Genomic DNA, 24,402 nt, shown 5'->3' on the forward strand with positions numbered 1-24,402 from the left:
GGCGGGTCCTCAGCGAGCAAGCCAGGCTCCGCAGGGTCTGTACCGAAGAGGACGTCATCTTCCATGTCCCACCGGCGAATGATCTGGTCGTGTTTCTCCTTCTATGCAGTACGTATAGTGCATATGGTTTCAAAGGACAGGGGGCCATATTCTTGGGGTCACAGTCAGGACCCCTAACACCCCCTCTGGCATTTGCATTCGGCCAGGGCAATGCCCAACCATGAGCAAGAACATCTGACCACAGCTTCAGCGGTCATAACAGGATAGGCTGCCAGGACGATGCACAGTCCATTCAGGACGTAGCACTCCGGGCACACCAATGCTCAACATCCCCTGGGTCCCTCCTTGGGCCCAAAGGTAAAGGCCTCGCCACCAGGGCGAAGGAGAGGCTTGCATGAAGCCTTCCCTGGCCAATTTCACCACACCATCGGATACGCCTAACCGGCGCTGGCACTCTTTCCAACTCCACTGTCCCCAGAGACTGGGGACCGTCCTGGCGCTACACAGATCAACACTTTTTGTCTGGCGCACTCCAAAGCAAAGGGCATCTCCTTACGAGAACCAACAGTTACCTGCCCCATGCCTGGCGCAACCTCTCCATTCCTAACTAGGGGTTTACAACCCGAAGCTTCGGCCATTTCTCAGTGCTCACCTGGTCTTGCGAACTTGGTCAATATGTACTATTACCGAGTTCTCCAACCTAAGCTGAGCCGATGTGGGCTCGCCCCGCCGACCGCTCCCGAGGGAGCGTTGTCTGCGGCGGTGGGATTGGCGGAGTCCATGCCCAAATAACTTAGGTTGGTCGCAAAGTCGTTATAATATTATTAGATGTTCTCAACTGCTATTTTATCTAGTTCCTAATGGAGATGTTTTTACCGATTACTGGCCGTCTGCTGCGCACACAGACCTCCACTTCACTATGTTCAAAATCTCCGACGCTCCGGGGAGTTTTGTGAATAAAAACACTTAAGCCTTGATAATATTAACTATCCTTTACTTCTGTAGTAATAACTATATTCCAAGGGTCTCTCGGCTATTCTTTATGTGGCGGTGGACACGAATTTTAATTAATCAATTATTAATCAATCAATCAAAAATTAATTAATTAATTAATTAATCAATAATTAATCAATATCCACCCAGGGACGCCATGTAATGAGCTTGGAGCTACTGAATGCCCTTTCACCTTTTTAAAGCACTCCTCTAAGCCGCCCGGAACCCTCCGTAGGTTTGCTAGGCCCACAAAGTTACCAGATCTCTTTTTAATAAACACTGTCACTAACACTACACTATACCTTTAAGTTAACACAAACAGGTGTTATAACCTTTCTCATTTGTATGAACCTACTATTACTGTATATGCACCTATTACTGTACAAATACACCTTTCTCTGAATAAAGACTGAACTGTCTATGAAACCCTCTTTAACTGGTGAATATTATTACCTTCTACAGCGACTTTATTTTATAGACCAAGAATATTGCACCTTTCTTGAGAAATGTAGACCATAGGTCTGGATGGAGAATGCCAAAACCACAAAGACAGTATAAAGTGTGAAACTGTTGAACCTTGTAGCTTTCTCCCAGGGACTGTTTTATGGAGAGAAGCAGCTTGACTTATTTAATACAAAAGAGCCCACTGCGGACAAACTGTCCATCCGGTTAGGGTTGGGAATTTGTATTTTATTGTCTGCCAAGCATACCCAACTGACACCTGCACGCGCAGTGTCAGTCACTGAGAAGGTGAAAGACTTTTAAATTAAGAAAATATACTTGTTGATTCTTACCAAAAGTCTAACTCAGCTCCACAGCCAGAAGTTGCTTCGAGTGCCCTGAGGTACTAACACCTCTTTCCCATGGAAGCGGAACTTCCCCGAAGGGAAGTTAAAAAGTCAAAACCTTAAAAGTTGTAAACTCTAGAAAATGAATTCAGACAGACACCAAGCAAAAGTGAATTAAAAAGCTTTAGTGAATAAAAACAATTACAAATTATAAGCTCACCAATACAGAAATTGGTAATGAAAATTAACAAAAGAAGTACAATCTAAGTACCGAGTTAAACACTCTCTAAGTAGACAGAAAAGAACTGCTGGTGCAAAGTCCAAAAATTGCACTAAGTACAAAAAGGTAGGCTTCCTTCCAGCCCCCGAAGGGGCTGGTAATAGCTACAACAACTCCAAACACACTCTTCAGACTCTAGCAGGAGACACAGAGCAGTCTCCTTTATACAGAGGTCCGTCGCGTCACACTTGGCGTGATTTACACACAGAACATATTTTAGCACACACACGCTGTCACGCGTACATGCACGTACATGCACTAACACGCACATCTTTGCAAAATCAGACAGTCAAGGTCAGGCTAGGACTCCCCTATTCATGCGAGATTGGGGAGTGTCCGCTCTCGTTTTTAGAAGTCTCTGGGAAACCCGCTCTCCCCCAGAATGTCATATCTCATGTTGACAGATAGAAGATAAGAGCTCGTTAGCGTGGCCAGCTGCGGAGTCCAAACAAGTTCAAGGCCATCTTGGTGCTGGATGCATGAACACAGAACAGCCCCGTCAGCAGCCCGTCCTTCTCTCTCCATTCAGTACACACAGTGCATAGGGCCTCAAAGGACAGGGTGCCACATTCTTGGGGTCACAGGCGGGACCCCTAACAAACTGTTAACCAGGCGTGCCGCTCGCAGCGTGCCGCTCGCAGGGCTCCATTACGCTCCATTGTCTTATTTTGAAGGCCAGAAGTCCATTGCGTAAATACTTCCGGGTTGACGTCATGACGTCATACAACGCGAGCGGTCGTCACACCATGTGGTTTCTAAAATGGCCGATCGATGCCTTTGTTTTTGTAGCGAGAATCTAATGCCATCCTTGGCTTTAAAAGTGTTGTTTGGAGAAAATGGACATTAAAGATGAGATTCCCCGTCGGCCTCCATGTTATGGGATTACTATTTTGTGCTCGTGGATCCGTGATAATGATGAATCGGCGAGGCCGATCGTGCCAGGACCTTCCGCCAGGCTATTGGGTAGGAGAACCGGCGTTACTCTATATACAGTATTTTTCGCGAGTATACTCGGGATCGGCACTCTAAATACTTGAGTATTTTTCACGAGTATACTCGGGATCGGCTAGAAATGAGTTAAGATCAGGGACCACAGACACTCCATTCATGAGTCCATCAAATAGAACCGACTGCCTCAAGATGCCCAAGGGCAGGCAGGCAGGGCACATCTCAATGTTGAAAGATGGCTGTTGAAAGCTTTCTCCTGATTACAGTATGTACAGTATACAGCCATGCAACACAGAGGTGGACATGAGCACCTTCTTTAAGTATGAAAACCATACCCTCGCTTTTCTGTCTGATAAAGATCTACGGCTGTAAAATAAGTCAGAAGAGGCAAGGGATACAACGGAAGATGGCTGGTCAGAACAAACAGCTGGGCAATTGGTCCCATTTCCTACGTGACCCTATGCCGCCCCTCATAGTGTGTCATTTTGTGCTGCAAATGAGCTTGTAGGTCTGCTATTTTTGACAAATTTGGGCAAATCTTTGAATATATGTATTGTTTTTTTAGTGAGAACATATATCTTGGGGGTCCATGGAACTTAACAGTTTCAGATGGGGGTCCACTGCCAAATATATCATTATAATTTTGATTTGAGCACCACTCATATAGCAACATATGTTTTTCAGAAAAATGTTAGAATTTAGAAGGTGTTAAGTCACTTCAACGCTGCACACAATGTGTGTGTGTGTGTGGGTGTAATCATGTCAGTCTAGCCTCTTAGGCCTGGGCCAGACGGAGCTGGATATTTCATATATCCCGGTTTTTTTCAGATATCCACATAGAACAATATCTAGGTCCACACGACAAAGATATCTAGGTCTAAAATAATCTGAGTCCCCAGACCTCCACTAGGGGGACAAGCACACACACAGTAAAGTCTTCAGAGATATCCGGGTTCCATGTCTACACGGATCCAGTGAATCGGATATTTTTCAATGTCTCCACTTATTTATCCGGTTTAAAAAATATCCAGCTTCGCAGCCAAAATATCCAGCTTCGTGTGGCTGCAAGCCCCAACCGCACAAAAAAATGTCTAGCAAATGTCTAGCTTCAGAAATATCCAGCTCCGTATAGCAGGCAACTGAGTTAAACCCTCTTCCTTACTGGGATCCACCAGGGCTCTGTACTAGTCTGGATGGATTGAAATTCCAAATACTACATAATTACATCATCACACATTTGACATCACAACATTGTCATCGCAACCAATGTACTGGTCTTTAAAAGTAAACTGCCAATAACCAAATGTCATTCAACAACTATTCCAACTAATTCAGCTTCCGTTCATCAACAACTCCTCTAAATTTGTTGCACTGATTCACGGTGGTGCTGGTGTGTGCAATGATTCAATGGACCATACATCTGAAAGGAGGACTAACGGATTCCTACCATGCACCTGTGGTTGTCGGACACAAGCTGTACTCATTTGGAGGATTCTACAGAGTCCTGCACCACAGTGGTCCGATTGAAGTCCACATCTTCAACACAGTGTCTTTGCGTTGGAGGAAGTTTCCCCCAGTGACAAACGGAAAAGGACAAAGTCTTATTGAGGCTCCCTCCGGGCGCTGGGGCCACACAGCTGTGCTGGTAGAAGAAATAGTCTACATCTGGGGAGGATGGTATCCTTACTGCAATGTGCTTTATGCCTTTGATGTTGACACCCACAGCTGGTTCAAACCCAGTATTTCTGGGTCTATTCCAGAAGCAAGGTGTTCCCACTCAGCTTGTGTCCTGAAGAAGGTCATGTATGTGTACGGTGGACAGACCCAGCTGGCTAGATATACTAATGACTTCTACAAGTTGGACACCAGCATAATGGTCTGGTCTTTAATTAACACCAGAGGCACTACACCACCTGCTTCCAACAGCCACTCTGCCACCATCATTGGAACAAAGATGTTTGTATTTGGGGGCAGGGGGAGCCAGGGAAACTTAAACAATAACACTGTGTTTGACACAGAGACCAACTGCTGGCTGAAGACACTTTCTGCACAGCTTCTCCCCGAAGAACGTTCAAGTCATTCAGCCTTTGCTTACAACGGAGAAATGTACGTATTTGGTGGCCAGAATGGGAACCAGTGCTTCAATGATCTGTGGAAATTCAGTCCAGAAACCTTCTCCTGGAAGCAGGTTGAGCCCAAGGGGAAATGTAGGAGGTATGGGATGTGGCATGGGATGTGCTGTTGCATGGTGGGAGGTCGTATCATAGACCTTAGAATGTATGATGTCCTGTACATCTTAGATTTAAGTCCTAGCCTGAAGACGTTATGCAAGCTATCAGTTATTCATTATGGTCTGGATGAGTCTGAACTCCCCCATGACATCAGGTGGGAACTGAAAACCATGACTACCAACAGCAACAATTACAACACCAGAGACAGCACCACAGATCATGTTCAACCCAGAGTCAACTCAAAGAAAGGGTCAAACTTGTTCTTCTGCTATACCCAAAAAATGTGGAATGCCTTACCGAAGGTCTTAAAGGAGTGTGGATCACTAGCATCCTTTAAAATCGCCCTGAAAAACCACTTAACACATCGAATGCCCAACAGGTGGCGCCAGAGCCCCAGCTAACTGCCCAAAGGCACTTCCATAGACTTCCATAGAAGAATACAAGGCTCTGTTGCGTCAATGCATGCGTGATGACGTCACTTGGTCACATGAGCGCAGACAGGATGTTATTGTGTAACTTACTGTAGGGACCAGTGTAGATCATAGCTGTTCATTGCCGATCAAAATGTGGACATTTTGCCGCATGCGGCCACAGTTTTAGCCATAAAACAAACATCAGAGATAAAGGGCGTTAAAGATGGGGAAATGCATTGGAGTATACGGAGAAAAACGGCCGCGCGATGCTCTCAGCGTCGACTCGAAGCGACTAGCGGCTAATGGGCTACATCCAGGCGCAGCCCCAACCTAAAGGTGAGGTTTAAAGTTAATACTGTAAATAGAGTAAACACGTCAACGCGTCGTGGGCCTCCTAGGACATCAAAGAGATTGTTGTGTAGACACCTCGTGGGCACCCGCTGTGTTAAAGGCAGCAGCCGTTCTCAACTGGTAAAAACAAACCTAGCCCAGCCCAGCCCAGCCCTACCCTCCCCTGCCCCTTCTTTGTATATACTTACTGTTTGTATTGACTTACTGTATTTTGTTCTTTCGTTTTTTTTTTGTTTTTTTTTACTGACTATATCTACTGCATAGTACTGTGTTCTATTCGTCTGTCATTCAATGTTATATGAGATACTTAAATGGTTTCCTGTGGAAATAAGCTTAGTCTTTTCTAGGATCTCCTTTTAGTAGACCTTGTACCAGTGAACTGTACCGTCATGAAACTGTACCTTTTCATATGCAAACTTCTAATAAAGTCTTCAATCAATCAAACAGAACAAAATGACACAAGGACACACCACACACACGTACAGACCATGTCTAAGCAAGCAAGCAAGCAAGCACACACACACACACACACACACACACACACACACACACACACACACACACACACACACACACACACACACACACACACACACACACACACACACACAAAAGCATGAAAGTGGCTTGGAAGCCGAGATAGTGGCACTTTATGTTTCAGCATAGTGGCTTCCATCTTTAAATGGTCCATTTTGAGGGCTTAGCAGCCATTTTTGAGCTGGGCATACAGCAGATCCCCAGGTCGGGGAATCATTACAGGGCGATTTATTTGAGAAATGACTGTAAAATGGGTGAATCTACAGTAGTGCTCCTAATATTCTAGTCTCGCTGTGTGAGTCGCAGACACACAGAGTTTGTGTGAGTGTGTGACAGAAGAAAAGCCGTAAAGCCCTCAGCTCGTCGCGGCCATTGGCTAATGTACTCATGTCACGACCAATCAGAGCCGTGTTGCTATAGATACGGATAGAACCCATAGCCTAGAAGACTATAGGCTATGCGAGGCAGCACCGCACTGACTCACTCACACTCTCCATTCTAGCTATGCGCACAGCCGCACACGGAGACGTCATGTGTGAAATTCACTGTGCAAAATGTTCCGAGCATGGTTCTGAGCCCGGCCCGGCCCTAGGCCCGTTGATGAGTTTCAGAAATGAGCCCGGCCCGGCCCGTTTTTGGCGGGCCGGGCCGGGCCCTGGTCGGGTCCCGTCGGGCTTGCAGGGCTCTACCCTGCGCACGCATCTAGTTCTTATCAGTGTAACGTGGACCAGAAACCCGTCTATGAAGAAAACTCCAAGACGCTCTGTTATCTAGGCAATAGAAACGGTGAAACAACGCCCCCTATGTTATTTGAGCTCAATGGAAACAGGCACTATGACTTACGGCAGCTTTGCGACAGTGACGCAATCACGTTAGCTTTGATAATACTCAGTCAGTACTGGGACTATGGGGAGACGAGCTGAAGCGATATTTGGCTATTTTAACATGTTTAAATAGACGGATTTGCAATCGGACGCTGCATTCATGATTTGAGGCATTTTGTTCCAAAAAATGTGTTTTGCTGATGGCGCTATGACAGGCCAATGTGAAAAGGGTGGCATTTGTTCCTCGACCTAGTGCATGTTTCACAATTTCACGGAAATCATAAGCTGCGTTCACGATTTGAGGTATTTTGTTCAAAACCGGACCAATCCTGCAAACTTGACCTAAAAGTCAATGTTAGCCAATTACGGTGGACTATCAAATGTCGGACAGATCCGTCTTGATCACATGACTATAGGGCATCACATTATTATTATTTTTTTCCAAGGAACGATTAATTAGAAAACTGAAAAAAGGGCAGGGTACAACTTGTACCCTCGTCTTTTGAATGAATGGGGAACACTCTTCTGGCTCCAGAGTGAAGACGGGCGGGGCTTAAACTGCGATGCTCTATAGAGATACGATGTACCGATTTGAGGTGTAAACCGCACATTTTTAATAAAGAAGTAGCAGCAGTAGTCAAGCATACATACGTGAGTGCGGTTTACACTTTTCTTCAAACACTATTACCCGACACTCGGTTTTTATCTTCAGTAAATGTCATGACACTAAACCAAACTCCCAGTACTTTGATTTCTGGCGTTTTCATATAAGGGAAAATGTTATTCTCCCGGTACTTTCGACAAAACATACTAGGTAGCTAGCTTGCCGTGAAATTTCGAAAAAGTACATTCTTTACTTGTAAATGTATGAAAGTATTGGCATAAAAAAAGTACTTAAAGTACCAAAAGTAAAAGAATAAAATGTTTGAAAATAGCAGATCTACAAGCTTGTAGATTGGCTATTTTCAAACAGCCTAGGTATAAAATAGGGCTAAAGTGGTTTATGTTTGTTTTATAATATTATCATTTACTGTATATCTGCAAAGTAACTAGTAACTAAAGTTTTCAAAAAAATGTTTTGTGGAGTAAAAGTACAATATTTGGAGTAGAAGTAAAAGTATTGTAAATTGGATGTACTCAAGTAAAGTAGAAATAACTCAAAAGTCTACTTAAGTACAGTACTTGAGTAAATGTACTTGGTTACTTTACACCACTGCCATTTTCACATGGCGTGAAATTTAAAATTGGCATAACTTTTGATAAAACGTACAGAACTGTCAGTGGCTCTGTGACAATGTGTGCTATGGGGATTTTAATCCGTGACATCATTTTGTAGTCAGACCTCCAAGCATTTTATTGTCAATATCTGTCCCTCGCTATTTCAACAGATCCGAGACAAAAATAACGACTAAAGTATAATTCTACCACTGTCCTTTCAACAACAAAGAGAAGAAACATTTGTAAATAGTAAAAATAGTAAAAAGATTCGCTTTTTTGGGGGTCAAAAGTTCTCCTCTGCCTACAAAATGATGTCAGACGTAACAGCCCCATAGTTTTATCATAGAATAAACTCTCTGACCTCTCTCTCTCTCTCTCTCTCTCTCTCTCTCTCTCTCGCTCTCTCCTGCTCTCTCTCTCTCTCTCTCTCTCTCTCTCTCTCTCTCTCCCTCCCTCCCTCCCTCCCTCTCTCCCTCCCTCTCTCTCTCTCTCTCTCCCTCTCTCCCTCTCCCTCTCCCTCTCTCTCTCTCTCCCTCCCTCCCTCCCTCTCTCTCTCTCTCTCTCTCTCCCTCTCTCCCTCTCCCTCTCCCTCTCTCTCTCTCTCTCACTCTCTCTCTCTCTCCTATTGCTGACCAGGAAGAATGCAACATCATAGGTCAGGAGGTCACGACCTCTGACCCTCCCTTGTGAGTCTGAGCTTTCATGGGAAATCATGTCAATGGTGCCACTGAGCGCACGCACGCACGCACGCACACACACACACACACACACATGCGCGCGCGCACACATGTGCACGCAGGCACACACACACACACACACACACACACACACGCGCGCGCGTGCGCGCACGCACACATGTGCACGCACACACACACACACACACACACACACACACACACACACACACACACACACACACACACACACACACACACACACACTTTGAATTGTGAGTTCTCTGCACAAAGAACAACATCAAAGCCTTCATTCAAACTGACTCAGCAGCGAATTACTTTCGTTGTCTGTCTGTCTGTCTGTCTGTCTGTCTGTCTGTCTGTCTGTCTGTCTGTCTGTCTGTCTGTCTGTCTGTCTGTCTGTGTGTGTCTGTCTGTCTGTCTGTCTGTCTGTCTGTCTGTCTGTCTGTCTGTCTGTCTGTCTGTCTGTCTGTGTGTCTGTGTGTGTGTCTGTCTGTCTGTCTGTCTGTCTGTCTGTCTGTCTGTCTGTCTGTCTGTCTGTCTGTCTGTCTGTCTGTCTGTGTGTGTCTGTCTCTCATTCACATTTGCATGCGTACACGCTTACTTGGGGTATCTTCTCTGTTGCACCATGGGAAGAATTTCAGACGCTATCCGTGAATCGGGGAGCAGCAAATCTGTGAAACGCTCTGGGGAGGGGAGGGGAGGGGAGAGGGTGTGTTAATTCAATTCGATTCACGGGAGCTTTATTGGCATGAGTGTCACAGATAAAGTAAAAACTGTTGAACATGGGGAACATATATACAGTTGGAGGGGGTACAGCATTGTGTAAACAGAGCTATGTCACATTGTGACATTTTATATATATATATATATATATATATATATATATATATATATATATATATATATATCAACATACAGGGTATAAAGCTTTTGGAACAAATGGCAGCATTATTTTGTCTGAAAATGCATTTAAAGTTAGCAGCTCTGTTTCATACTGTATGTGCAGTAGGTCTAGATGTCAATCCATGGTTTGTAGTTTGGTGCAGGGACGTACAGAGAATATTAGAGGCAGAGGCTGACATTTTCTAAAGGGCCCTTGGGTGGTGGAAATATCGAAAATAGGCAGGGGCTGAAATTTCTAAAGGGCCTAACAACGCGTCGCAGTTGTGAGCTTGGATGTCGGCTATTTTCTGTGCATGATACCACACTGACTGAACTAAGCATAATGTATATAAGCATAAAGTCAATAGTGGAGATGTGGCGTAACGGCATGGATTTCTTCAGGAGAGTAAGTTTGGACAAGGCATTTCTCTTGAATGCTGCCTTGGAAAGAGGGGCATTTGCATTTCTTTCACCATAGTAAGAACTGCATTCATGGTCTGAAGAGGGCACTTTTTACAGACGGATAAAAGGGCTAAAGGGTCTATGTGTGCACGACTGCACGTGCCTGCTTCAGTCTTCACCCTAACATACTGACTGCATGGCCACATTAAGTCATGCCAGAACACCAGGCCAACACACACACACACACACACACACACACACACACACACACACACACACACACACACACACACACACACACACACACACACACACACACACACACACTTCCCTTTACTGTACTCTCTGACACCTATTACATGTATGTCATCACTGCAGGGGCGTCAATTGGGTATGGCAGGGGTATGCAACTGCCATACCCTGGGTCCAGGGGGGAAGATAAAAGTTAGTTCTAAATATGAATCCATGAATGACTCTTTGTCTATCGGTGCGGGTTATTATGTTGGTAAATTACAGTAAAATAACAACAAATGCAAAATTTAACAAAATGGTCACTTTAACAAGGTATTGTAATTATATTTTAGGTATATATAATTATATATTATATGTACTTCTTAAAATAAATATATCATGCCTGTTGCTAAGGTATGGCAACATGACTGGTGTCAAGACACCAGTCATGTTGCCATAGCCTTTTCTGAACTGAAGCCACTGCATCGCTGTCAGGCAGAAATCTCTTATCTCTTTTTTTTGGAGCGGTGAAAGCGCTCCCAATAGACAGGTATGTCCGTGGGTATGTATGTATGTATGTGGCTGGCTGGCTGGCCGTGTCTGTAGCCTGGCAATACCTTGAGTGGCCACACACAACACACAAGTTAAAGGAGGGGCGCTGTTCTGCAGCACACGCACACACACACACACACACACACACACACACACACACACACACACACACGGTATAGCTGCTCAGATTCACCGCTCCACTTCGAACCGAGGTTTGATTTTTTTTAATCTTTATTATTATTATTAACGCTACAGTCACACAAAAGCATCAACAGTGCCGGTTATACAAGCAAAACCTTTCCCGATGAAGCCGGTCAATTTGACACAACTAGCCCTTACCCGTTCAAAGATATGAGCTCCAAAATGATGTGCAGTGTGTGGGTTATGGGATGTGCACTGTGCACACAGTATATGAGGGATGGAAAGTAACTTTAACTGGTGCTTGCATGATGTAGGAGCATCAATGTAAGAAACCCGTTTCGTTTAATGGCTACAGACCTGCCTGCACACACACCCCCCCCGTGTGTGTGTGTGTGTGTGTGTGTGTGTGTGTGTGGGTTTGTGTGTGATTGTGCATGGCCTGAACAACAGCGCCCCTCCCTTAACATGTGTGGTCACAAAAGGTACTGTAGGCTAAATAGATATAGATACACCATAAAAATGCTAATATACAGCATACGATTTGTGAAAGTGACAAACGGGCTTCACAGTTATGTCAGGTGTGTTCATATGCTGATGGTGATGCGATTTCAGATCAATTGCTCCAGCCACCGAGGAGAAACGCTGTGACAGACAGACAGACACTCACTCACTCACTCACTCAGACATTCGCAAAATTATAGTATAGATGGCTTGAGTGTGTGCCAAACATTAGGTATTTTTTGCCATTTAAGTCAAAAGGAAAATGTAATTAAGTGATACATTTGTATAAACTAGTAAGACGCCTTAGGGTGACATGCAAGGGCGAGGTCGTGCCAATTCTTGGCCATCTGGCCAGTGATGCATATCGGACCAGTTACCCATAATCCATGTACATCCCTTTTATGCCCATACATGGAGATCCCTGTCTGAAACAGCTGCACAGATATGGGCTCCATATGAAGTCCTGTTAGCTTAATATTGATGAGGGATCTTCATATATTATGGGCAGAAAATGGATTCTGGGGAATACCATATATGGACTTTTACATAGGTGATGTCACCTGTGATATCACCTGTGATGTCACATTGATGTGTCAAAGGAACCAACCCATAGACATGTAAAAATGTGTACACACATGTCTACACGGACACCGACAAGCTGTGACATTTCTCATGGTAAACTGCGACCTTCGGTCGCAATTAAACTATTCAAGCTACTGTATCTCTTAGCAAAATGGAAGCACACCATTCCTGATGAAGCCGGACATTTGAGATATGGCTCCCATCCGCGACCAAGTATAAATCAAGCCTTAAATCAAGCTTGTACTTCTGTTATTTTTGATGTAAGGATTTTGTATCCTTGCATATACTGAGAACCGGCACATCTTGTCCACGTATCCGCATATCGCTGAAGGTCACGCCTGACACTGTGGTACATCAATCTCCATATATGGGTACCATGGGTCTCCATATATGGGTAACTGGTCCGATATACATCACTGGCTGGATGGCCCTTTAGGGCGAGGTTGCATGTCGCCCTGCCCCTGAGGCGTCTTACTAGTTATTATTATTTTGTATTTTTACATCTCCTTGGTCTTTCTGATGTTTAGGAAGAGGCCGTTTTCCCAGCGCCAATGCTTCAGGGCCTACCATAGTCTTGCAAGGCAGGCTATTGCCTCCCGGAATTCTCGAACGCTTCCGTCATACTGGAGCAACGGAGCTCTGAAAATGATCCGAGGATAGAGCGCATGTGACGGCTCCTCCCAGCTACTGTTTCATCTTTGCAGTTGCGTATACATTTGTCCGAATGTTACTCAAATTAGTCTTGGCATACAAGATATCGTCGTCGTTGGGTGGAAACCTTGTATGTCCAAAACCGTATCATTTTAAAAATTAACTAAAATAGTGAAAATAGCCGATCTACAAGCACACAACGACCTTGCACAGATGACAGCTTCCTTTCTCGGCTTTCGGAAGAACAGCAGGCAAGAGGTTCAGAGTAATAAAGTGGAACAGAATTAGCCTGGCTCCAGCCAATAGACCCACCCACTCTCTGAGTGAACTGCATCTCTTGGTCTGGATGTGTCATATGACGTGTCTCTTGCTACCGAAAGCTTCTCAAACCGACCGAAACCGACCAATGAAATCAATGCAATGCGGAGGAGGGGCGCGTCTAACTTTTGAAAATCAACAGAAACAGTGGAGGGAGGGGTGGCTGCGTGGCTCACCAGAGTTCTTAATTGCTCCCTTTGAACTTCAAAAGGGCTCCGAACTGCAGTCATTGATTGAGCCATACAAGTGTCGAATAGCTCGTTAGTGATTCTCTCTAATCAATGAAACATCAAAGACAATGACCTGTTTGGTGCATGTCATTGAGGGGAGGGGGAGGAGGGAATGTTTTGTGTGCAAAAGTCAAACACAACCCCTCCCACCAGATCTCTTGTGATTGGGAATTTCAAATTTTAAATCACCTCCCCTTTTCAATCAAATAGAATGGCCACAAGTTCAGACTCAAGCCCCAGCGTAGAGTCTGAAATCAGGCTAGAACAGAATGAGTGCTGTGTGTTTTAACAGTATTAATCCCCGCCGTCTACATCTTCCCTTAGAACAAAGAAGTAACTAACACTGAAGGGAAGTGGGCTTTCCCACGCACACACATACACACCCACGCACGCACACACACACACACACACACACACACACACACACACACACACACACACCTATACTGGTAGATGTGGTTTAGCAGGACCCTTTAGCTCAAACCTGCGGTTTACAACATTAGCAGGACACCACTTTCCACTTGCTTTACTAATATGTGGAGCATGTCAAAAAATCTATTTTGAGCCATAGAACACATATTTCACTTCAAAAGTTGAATAAACTCAACACAACTCAAGTTTTAACAATCTGACAAAATCCTACATTAGGAGGACATTAGATAATTAGGTTCTAAGCTCCGCCCATGTGAATTAACAGGACTAACTACATTAACAGGACAGCTGCAATTAAACACATGAAAATATGTCACTGCAGGGTATTTAAGGGTCAAATGTGATTAAATGTGACATAGCTAAACACAAACAAGGCATTCTATTGATGTTTTTAAATCTCTTCCTAAGACACATTTGTTTTTTCGCTGGCTTTTAATGTTCCTTAATTTTCCTGCGCAAATCGCTACACAGTATGTCTACACTCATGTCATCAACATGGATCTGTCCCATATAGCGCCCCCATCAGGCCGATTTTTTCAAACACATTTTTGGACACTGCTCCTACAAATTTTGCCCTAAAATCACGAAAATCGGTACACCCCACATTCTCTGAGCCAACCAAAACTATACATTATCCACACAACTAGGAACCAATGCCAGTTACATCCGTCTTTGTGTATACATGTGACCTGACGGTCGCTTATCTCCCGATTAGGGAGTCTTACTGGTAGGCCTGTTTGTCATTTATGCACCATGTACAGCACTTCGGTCAATGTCTCTTGCCTACAGTGGTGTGTTACTGTTTCAACACCTGACTTGCCCTCAGGATCAACCATACAAGTGGAATATAAGCCAGTAAACATGCAGGACTGCAATGACATCGATACAAAGCTCACTAACTAAGTGTTGTTGGTGCCACTGAGATGGTAAACTACAATTCAATGCAATATGACTACTGTGTGTGACTTAGCAGGCCTGAGAACAGGCTGAGAGATGTGATTTCAACATCTTCAATGTTGAGCTACTGTTAATAAAGTTCTGCAGTGAACAAACTAGCATTTTCATCCATCTTGGTCGAAGGGGGACATTGAAAATGTCATGACTGAGGGGTCAATAGACTTAAGCTTTGTGAAGTTAACTTTACAGCTCGTCTGTTATTCTTGACTTCTTTAGAGATTTTCATAAGAGATTTACTGGAAGGGTTATAAGACCAAAAACTATAGCTGAAAAACACACCAATCATGAACAAGGTTCAACATTTATTTTTTGTAGGACACAGGAATGTAGCCCTGCCCCGCTGTAATCAGACAAAATTCGGGGAAGACCGCCAAAGCACCTCAGACCGTAGGGATGGGACAATATACGATATTATCGTTTATCGTGATAAAAAACACTCACAATAATCATATTGTGGAGATTTAATTTATCGTGATATCATCCTCTGTCATACACTGGGATCAATTCACCTTTTATTTGCCGAGCTGCATATCCAGTACTATTTAAACCCTCTATAATTGGTAAAAGGTACATAATATATGTACTTGATACAGTAGTTTTTCACTCTCTACCAAATCTCTTTGCCAAAAAATAGACGATCTACAAGCTCACAATGCTTCGTGCTGCGAGCTTGTAGATCTGCATGATTACTGCATGATTGATCTGTCGCAAAGCCCTCTCCCTAACTGTGAGGATTGGACGACAGCGTAGCAAAACACTTCCACCCAAAGTTGGCTCCCATAACCCGCTAAAAAGCCCGTACCTTGGCCCCCCATCGACCGGGAGAGACGGGGCCAGCACCCAGGGGGTACCCAGGGGCCCAGCCACCGCCAGGGCTCCCCACGGACCCCCTGGGAAAAAAATATGGGAAAATAGTCAAAAGTAGCCGATCATAAATGTGACCCGATTAGGGAGTCTTACTGGTATATAGGCAAATTAATATCAAAAACATTTATATTACATTATTACGGCCATGGTGAAACGTTGCTGCTGGGGGACCTGCTACAGTGATTATAGCTACCCAGAACATTTGAAGGGAGCATTTTTCAAATCATTTTCCGAAACCAAAATCTGCCTTAGACTGCAGCCTGTCGATTGTAGGTATAAATTATCGATACATTTGTTGTTTTTGGGTCAGTTTTAAGTGCACTGCAATTAAGCAATGACATTGTTTTTTCCAGCGGGTAAATGCACAGGAAGAAAATTAAGTGAATCTTTAAAATATAGCAGATCCACAAGTCTAGGTATGCAGGTCGCCGGTTCGATTCCCGATCCGGACGACCTTTGCCACATGTCATTCCCCATCTCTCTCTCCATTTCCTGTCTGTCTACTATCCTAACAAATAAAGGCATAAAAAGCCCAAAAAACTAATCTTAAAAAAAAAGAAAGTCAGGTCTGAGATTTATCACCCAGCCCTACTTTAAAGTTGTACCATGTAACTTTTTTTATAAAACAAATCTTAAAATTGTCCTAACTGTTAAATCGCTAAAGTTTTAGAACACCCACTCCGTTATTTTCAGCTTCTGAAGCCTTCTCTTTATATGTTTTCTATGATCCTGGCCGTGGACCGGATTTCGCGCCAAAATGACGTAATCTGCATCATCTGTATACGTTGTGTATACGTTGCCCAATCACAACGCCGATCATGCACACATGGTACACTACCGGCCAATCACAGCGCATCTTGAAGTGGGGTCGCCATATTTGTAGTCGCCCGTGTGTCTCTTTACTCAAAAGGTAATCTCGCCTACCAGGCAGGGTGAAGTAGTCCGTTTCTCCGGAATGCCTGAACGCACAGGAACCAGGGACCCCTCTAAAGATAGCTCTCGGCGTTGTGGAGGCAGACGCGGGGGTGTGAAGGTACGAGAAACGGGCGAAAGACGCGAACGCGACCGCGGTTTGCTATAGGGCTACTGACCACTAGTTGAGCATCTTACACAGTATAGCTTTAATGTTGAGTTACATGTTGTATGACATCATTTTTGTAGCTGCAAGGAATAATTATGGCAATTATAATTTGATAATTGATTTGCAGTATCTCATAAGCTACAGTGCGTTACTGCATCCCCATTATTCAGTTGCCTGCAAATGTATAAATAGGCTACTTTTTCCAGAATTATGTTTAATACCAGCGTTAGTCCAGAAACCCCCACATTTACATAAATCAAAACATCTATTTTCAATAAAGTAGTAAATGAGGATCTCCCTCAATTGATCTTTTCGAGAAATTAAATAAAGGTTGAATGAATGCAAATCTTTTGTATTGCTAAATGCTCATGATGTCCCCGAACATGCCATGACAAGGCAAATGTTTTCTTTGGATATTAATGTTATCACCACCGGCACCACCAAGATGGTTACTTTGTCAACTATCATTATTCTGATATTGCTACCATGCTGTTATGTAAAAATGTTCATATTCTGTTCACACAGTGGTTCTCAAAGTGAATTCCAGGTTGGAATCCATTTTGAGAACCACTGTTCAGGCCCAGGGACTCTGACACTGTTGTTTTTGACAACAGATTTTGATTTAGTTTTGAATAAAATGTCATTTAATTTTAGTCATAATTTAGTGACCTGAAGAGTTTTAGTTTTAGTCTAATTTTAGTCGACTAAATATCATACATTTTTAGGCGACTAAATCTACAGTTCATTTAGTCAACTAAAATGTATTTTGGCAGGCCTTGATGGCATCGTAATGAGTGATTTTACACTTGGTTGTGTGCTGAAAATAGCAGATCTACAAGCTCACAACGCGTTGCGCGACACGTTGTGAGCTTGTAGATCTGCTATTTTCAGCACGCAACACTTGAGAACAACCAAACATAAAATGACTCTCTACTCCACTAGTCCCTCCCTAACGTTTTAGTCTAGTTTTGATTTTGTTGACGAAATTGTCAATATAATTAGTCTTAGTTTTAGTCATCACAGCTTAGTTTTTATTTAGTTTTTGTCAGTGAAAGAAATGCAATCGACAAATACTTTTCGTCATAGTTTTAGTCAACAACATCTACACTGCTCTGACAGTACAAATGGAACCAAATGAACACTAAGTCTCATGATGCAAGGTTAAATTAACATTATCTGTCTGTCTGTCTGTCTGTCTGTCTGTCTGTCTGTCTGTCTGTCTGTCTGTCTGTCTGTCTGTCTGTCTGTCTGTCTGTCTGCCTGCCTGTCTGTCTGCCTGCCTGCCTGCCTGTTTGTCTGCCGATTGTTAACCAATTTGAGTTAAGCTCTCCTCCACTCTTTTCAAAGATTTCACCTTGTGCAGGGAAACCCTTTCACTCATTCTTTCCACTGTAGCCCACTTGCTGATTACTAGCTTGCAATGCAATCAGCCACTGATCAAATTCACCTGTGCTGCCTGCCCATCCCCCATCCCCCATCTCCCTCACTGCACTCACTCAAAACTGTGTGAGTGAGAAGCTGCCCCTCCCCCCACAGTCAGTTGGTTTGTTTGTATGCAGTCTGTACAAGGCAAGGCTTTAAATACTGTGAATATGTGTGAAAGTAAATCCTACGTGTTACTTTATGCTTAGGGTAGTCTTACTAGTGACTATATACAAATGGAACCAAATGGAACTCATAATCTGTGTAATCTATGCACATGGCTTATTTTTTTGTTCTGGTTAGTTAAAGCAGCGGTTCTCAACCTCTGGGTCAGGGAATTATTTTGGGGAGGGGGTCCCCAGATGATTATCTAAATGACTGTGCACCATTGCTTTCTCTCTGAACAGTAAACATACAGCATAAGGTTTAAGTGTAAGGGTATCTTCAGATTTCTAAAGTACCCTTCCGTAATCAATGGGGGCAATTTACCCCTTTTTGTGCAGATATATGACCGATTTGTTGCATGTCTGAGTCATCATGACATCACTGAGATGCCATAGACTCCTACCTACCCACTGTCTGACGTGACCTACCACTGCCGGACCCACGCACACGCGCACACACGCACCTCATCCCGGATTGTATAACAGATTTCTTAAGCCCGGTTCACAATGCAACATGCTAGCCCAGATGATCCTTTTGCCGTCCTATAACCTAAAAGCCTAACATGGGTTGTGACAGCACTGAGAGTAGAGACGTGCTACAGCCAATCAGAGAACAGGACAGGTGGCTTGTTTGATTTAATTCACACATTATTTTCTTTTATATAATTAAAAGACTGTTTGTCTGTCTGGATCAATCCAGTGATATAACTTTAATAATTCTCGTGGGCGAATCCAGGTGTGACAGAACACTCTCAATGGAGCTATTGTAGTCCAGCCTGAGGATGCAGTAGCCTAGACTCCGAACCTCTTCAGGCGATAAAAGCAATATAGTTGCAAATTCTTTATCCTCACGTGCGTTGTGTCCCACTTGAGCTCCTCTTTATTGTGTACTTCAAGGAACTTGTGTACTTCAAGGAACTTTAAATCCCTGCTCCCTCAAGCAAGGAGATGAGGATTAGATTTGAGTCTGGAGGAATCAAGCAGGTTAGACTGATTGTAGTCCGAGCATTTCAGGCAAAAAAGTGCGCGATTCCATCAAAATACTGCAAAAACTGGCCGGACTATAGTAACATTGTGTCACATATGAGGAAATGGCATATTCGGGACAACCTTGGTAGTAGGCTAATAAGGCTATGCTTTATTCAAGCCAAACGAGACACTCTATTTGGTGCTTTATGATCCCACAGGGAATGCTACAATTTGTCAATCAGTGTCATCACCGATAAACAAACTTTTACTGCACTGTTTTTACAGTACAGTAAAAGTACAGACAGTACAGTACAGACAGTACAGTTCAGTGATAAAAGGTCAAGGTCACAAGCTTATTTAGAATAATTTGACCTTAGAATTGTAGTAAGCTACTTTGGTGTCATATACTGTATCTGAAGGCTAGTGAAGTCACTGATCTACAAGATGTACACACAATTCGTAACACAAGAATTTTGCCTATACTGTGTAATACTGTGTAGAGGAATAATAATTCTAGAATCAGTATCGGGATTTAAAGGGATATTCCATTTAAAAAAACTCTGCCTTGCATGGGTCTGCCTCCCCAGGCTCAGGGCCTCTCCCCACACACACCCATTGTAACTTCAAACTCCATTATATTTTTTTCTGGTGACTCATACTACCCTCCTAATACATGAGCAGGCCATGTTTTTTTTCGATACAATTTTTCATTTATTTGTAATAATTTTAATTTTTCAAATTTTCCCAAAGAATTATTAAAAATAAATGAAAAGGGTTATTGAGAAAACACGGCCTGCTCACGTATTAGGAGGGTAGTATGAGTCACCAGAAAAAAATAGTGTGTGTTTTTAATGAAGTTTGAAGTTACAATGGGTGTGTATGTGGAGAGGCCCTGAGCCTGGGGGGAAAGATAACATTTACATCAAATATATAAATATTAAAAACTGTTCAGGGTGTTCATAAAAGCCTGATTAGATGATAAAGTGACCAAAATGATCTGTAGGCTTGAACTTAATTAGCATTTTTACCCAAGGGTAAAAATGGTGCCTGGGTGCCTGCCTACTCCTGTATGTCGGAGTTAACTTAAACTCATATGTACTGTACATGATGTCATGGTCATGATGTGGTCATGTGATACTGTATATAGGAGCTACGCTGATCAGCATACATGACTGTGCAGAGCTGCTACCAGTGGTGCTTTGGGGTTTTCTTTTCAGGGCGGACGGTCATTTATTGACGTCACTTGCACGAGCGCCTTTAGATGTGTGCGTGCTAACTAAAAGTTTGCTTTGAACAAATCTCATCTATCACAGTAATGGAGCCAGGTAGCCTGAGACACGCACAATGCACATACAGTCACCGCTGGAAACCTACAGTAGGTGTTAAAGTAGCCTATCCATATGAATAGGGGGGTATGTGCAAGCCCACCACTCACTGCCTGCCTGGTAAACCTGTTATGCGAATAGCCATTTGATTACCATGGTCATCACTTGTATAGCTACACATTTTTAAAGTGACAGTTTAAGTACTTTCTAATACCTCTAGAGTGACAGTTTAAATTAAACATTGGCCAAATTGACAAATATTATGCAGAAATTGTGAAAATAGCCAATCTACATCCTCGTGAGCATGTAGATCTGCTATTATTATTAATTTAGGGGGTTGTGTCCTGAAAAGGTTGAGAACCACTGCATTAATCCATTTAGGCCTGGGGCCGATTCTAAAAATGCCTTTTAAATCCGGCCAAGATTTTCATTAAGAAAACAAATGCAATTCATTAATAAAAAATAGAAACATGTAAGAACCACAAAATGTACAGTCAATTGGATGAGTGGTTTGTAAAATATGCATAGCCTCCTTGGAGTGAGCTAAAATGTTGGCAAACTTGGAAAATGGACATTAATATAAACGTGATTTTTTGGGACGTTTTGATTAATTATTACACAAAATAACAATACAACAATTGCAATATCTGGTTAAATTTGTATAATTAAGAAACATTGTCTGTATGTTATGCAAATCATGTTGCAGGCCCATGGTGTGGCAAACCACCAACATGGTAGACCCCTGAACAGTGTTTATGCCAAGTTTAGTGTGGATTGGAGCAACGGTGTGCCTGTGGCAGCCAGGGGCCCCTGGGAGCCACATTGGGCCCCTTGTGTTGCTATTATAATGGCCGACCCCTGAACGGTGTTTGTTCAATCAAGTTTAGTGTGGATCGGAGCAATGGTATGCCTGTGGCAGCCAGGGGCCCCTGGGGGCCACATTGGGCCCCTTGTGTTGCTATTATAATGGCCGACCCCTGAACGGTGTTTGTGCAATCAAGTTTAGTGCGGATCGGAGCAACGGTGTGCCTGTGTCAGCCAGGGGCACCCGGGGGCCACATTGGGCCCCTTGTGTTGCTATTATAATGGTAGACCCCTGAACGGTGTTTGTGCCAAGTTTAGTGTGGATCGGAGCAACGGTATGCCTGTGGCAGCCAGGGGCCACGTGGGGCCTGTGGTGTTGCTATTATAATGGCAGACCCCCAGAACGGTGTTTGTACAATCAAGTTTAGTGTGGATCAGAGCAACGGTGTGCCTGTGGCAGCCAGGGGCCCCTGGGGGCCACATGGGGCCCTTGGTGTTGCTATTATAATGGCAGACCCCTGAACGGTGTGTGTGCCAAGTTTAGTGTGGATCGGAGCAACGGTGTGCTTATGGCAGCCAGGGGCCCCTGGGGGCCACATGGGGCCTGTGGTGTTGCTATTATAATGGCAGACCCCTGAAGAGTGTTTATGACTAACGTTATTCACCCAAAATGCTATGTCATTGAAATGTTCATAAAAACATGTATGTGCATTAACAGGACTCTGACACCCAGCCAATCAGGTGCTTCAAAACATACACTGTGTGTGAATATTCATGAGCTTGAGTATGAACATGCAGTAGCATTACACAACCTATGGGGGCGCTGTTCAGACACAAAAAAGTCGGGTGTATGTGTATTAACAGGACATCAAAAAAAAAAGGTGGATTTGGGCTCTCTAGACCAATAGAAACACTTCTGCTATTTCAGAATTGTCCATGAATTAGCAGGACACCAGTCCTGTCCTGCTAATCCAAAATGTCCTGTTAGTGTGGTGTGTATTCAGGCCAATTGTCCCGTTAAACCACATTTACCAACACACACACACACACACACACACACACACACACACACACACACACACAAACACCCGTCAGCACTGTGGTGGGATAGTCATCATGGTAGACCCCCTGAGGCTACCAAACCCCCCCACACACACACACGTGACCAGATGTACAGTAGATGATACATGTACAGGAAAACACACACAGTCACACACACAGTCACACACACAGTCACACACACACACACACACACACACACACACACTCAGAGACTAACGCAGACGCACAGACACACATACACACACACACACAACGCATCACGTTGTAGATCAGCATTTTTTCTTTGTGCAACATCGCCACAGGACAAAGTTTGAAAATAGGGCCCCTATCCCCCTATACCAGGGGTCTTCAACAGGGGGTCCGGCACCCCCAGGGGGTCCTCAGAGTTACTACAGGGGGTCCTCCAAATCTTCCAATCCTTTTTATATTAATAACTTGAACCCTAGTGTCCATATTCTGAGAATTGTAGCCAACAATAGCAGATCTATAAGCTTGTAGATCGGCTTTTTTTGGCAAAGAGGTTTGGTATAGAGAAAAAAGCAGAGTAAGTACAGAGTTAAAGGTCAAGTTTATTAAGTATTGACGGTTCAAGTGGTTAAATATCTGAAAACACAAATTGACATGAATCCAAAATACACTGATGATTGATCAGTCAAACAATGGAACTATTATATTAAAAGCTTGTTGGGGTCCCTGCTTCATCTCTCTCTGAACTAAGAGGTCCTTGGCCTGAAAAAGTTGAAGACCCCTGCCCTATGCCCTAACCTCTAAATGCCAAATCCTAACCATCCTCCCAATCTGAATCTTTTCCTCATAGTAAACCTAAAGCTATAGCACATTTTGTAACTGGAAAACAACCATTTTGCGTGTGGTCCTATCAACGTCTCTTTCTAATATTCTACTACACTTTTGGGGGGCATTTTGGTCCTCAAAAGTATAGTTACACACACACACGCACGCACGCACGCACGCACGCACGCACGCACGCACACACACACACACACACACACACACACACACACACACACACACACACACACACACACACACACAGACACACATGCGCGCACATACACACTAATGCAGCCCTTTGGAATGGGTCCTTCCCCCGAGGATAAGGGGATGGGGGGGGGGGGGGGGGGGGGGGGTGGTCGTAAAAATACTTCATTCATTCAGTCAGCTGAACTGTGTGTGTGTGTGCGTGTGTGTGTGTGTGTGTGTGTGTGCGTGCGTGCGTGCGTGCGTGCGTGCGTGCGTGCGTGCGTGCGTGCGTGCGTGCGTGCGTGCGTGCGTGCGTGCGTGCGTGTGTGCTGGGACACAGGGCCTAGTTTTCAGGACGAAACGATGAATAAGTAGACGGAAGACCGTAACATTTTAGCAGACCAATTATCCATTTAGTGGTGTGTGCACGTGCGTGTGCATGTATGTGTGTGTGTGTGTGTGTGTGCGTGTATGTGTGTGTGTGCGTGTGTGCGCGCGCGTGTGTGTGTGTGTGTGTGTGTGTGTGTGTGTGTGTGTGTGTGTGTGTGTGTGTGTGTGTGTGTGTGT

At 43.9% G+C, this 24,402-nt stretch overlaps 1 protein-coding gene across 1 annotated transcript in view; it reads right to left on the bottom strand.

The window, feature by feature from the left end:
- The window catches only part of nox4 (NADPH oxidase 4), a gene marked incomplete at both ends in the record, with an annotated part of 82,839 nt that overhangs the window by 13,116 nt on the left and 45,321 nt on the right, over positions 1 to 24,402 (bottom strand). The window contains one exon of the mRNA XM_080732349.1: positions 9,883 to 9,964. Coding sequence (XP_080588475.1) covers positions 9,883 to 9,964 — 82 coding nt within the window. The remainder of the gene's footprint in view (positions 1 to 9,882; positions 9,965 to 24,402) is intronic.

Source organism: Nannobrachium achirus, assembly GCF_963921795.1.
Source record: "Nannobrachium achirus genome assembly, chromosome: 8".
Taxonomy (NCBI): Eukaryota; Metazoa; Chordata; class Actinopteri; order Myctophiformes; family Myctophidae; genus Nannobrachium; species Nannobrachium achirus.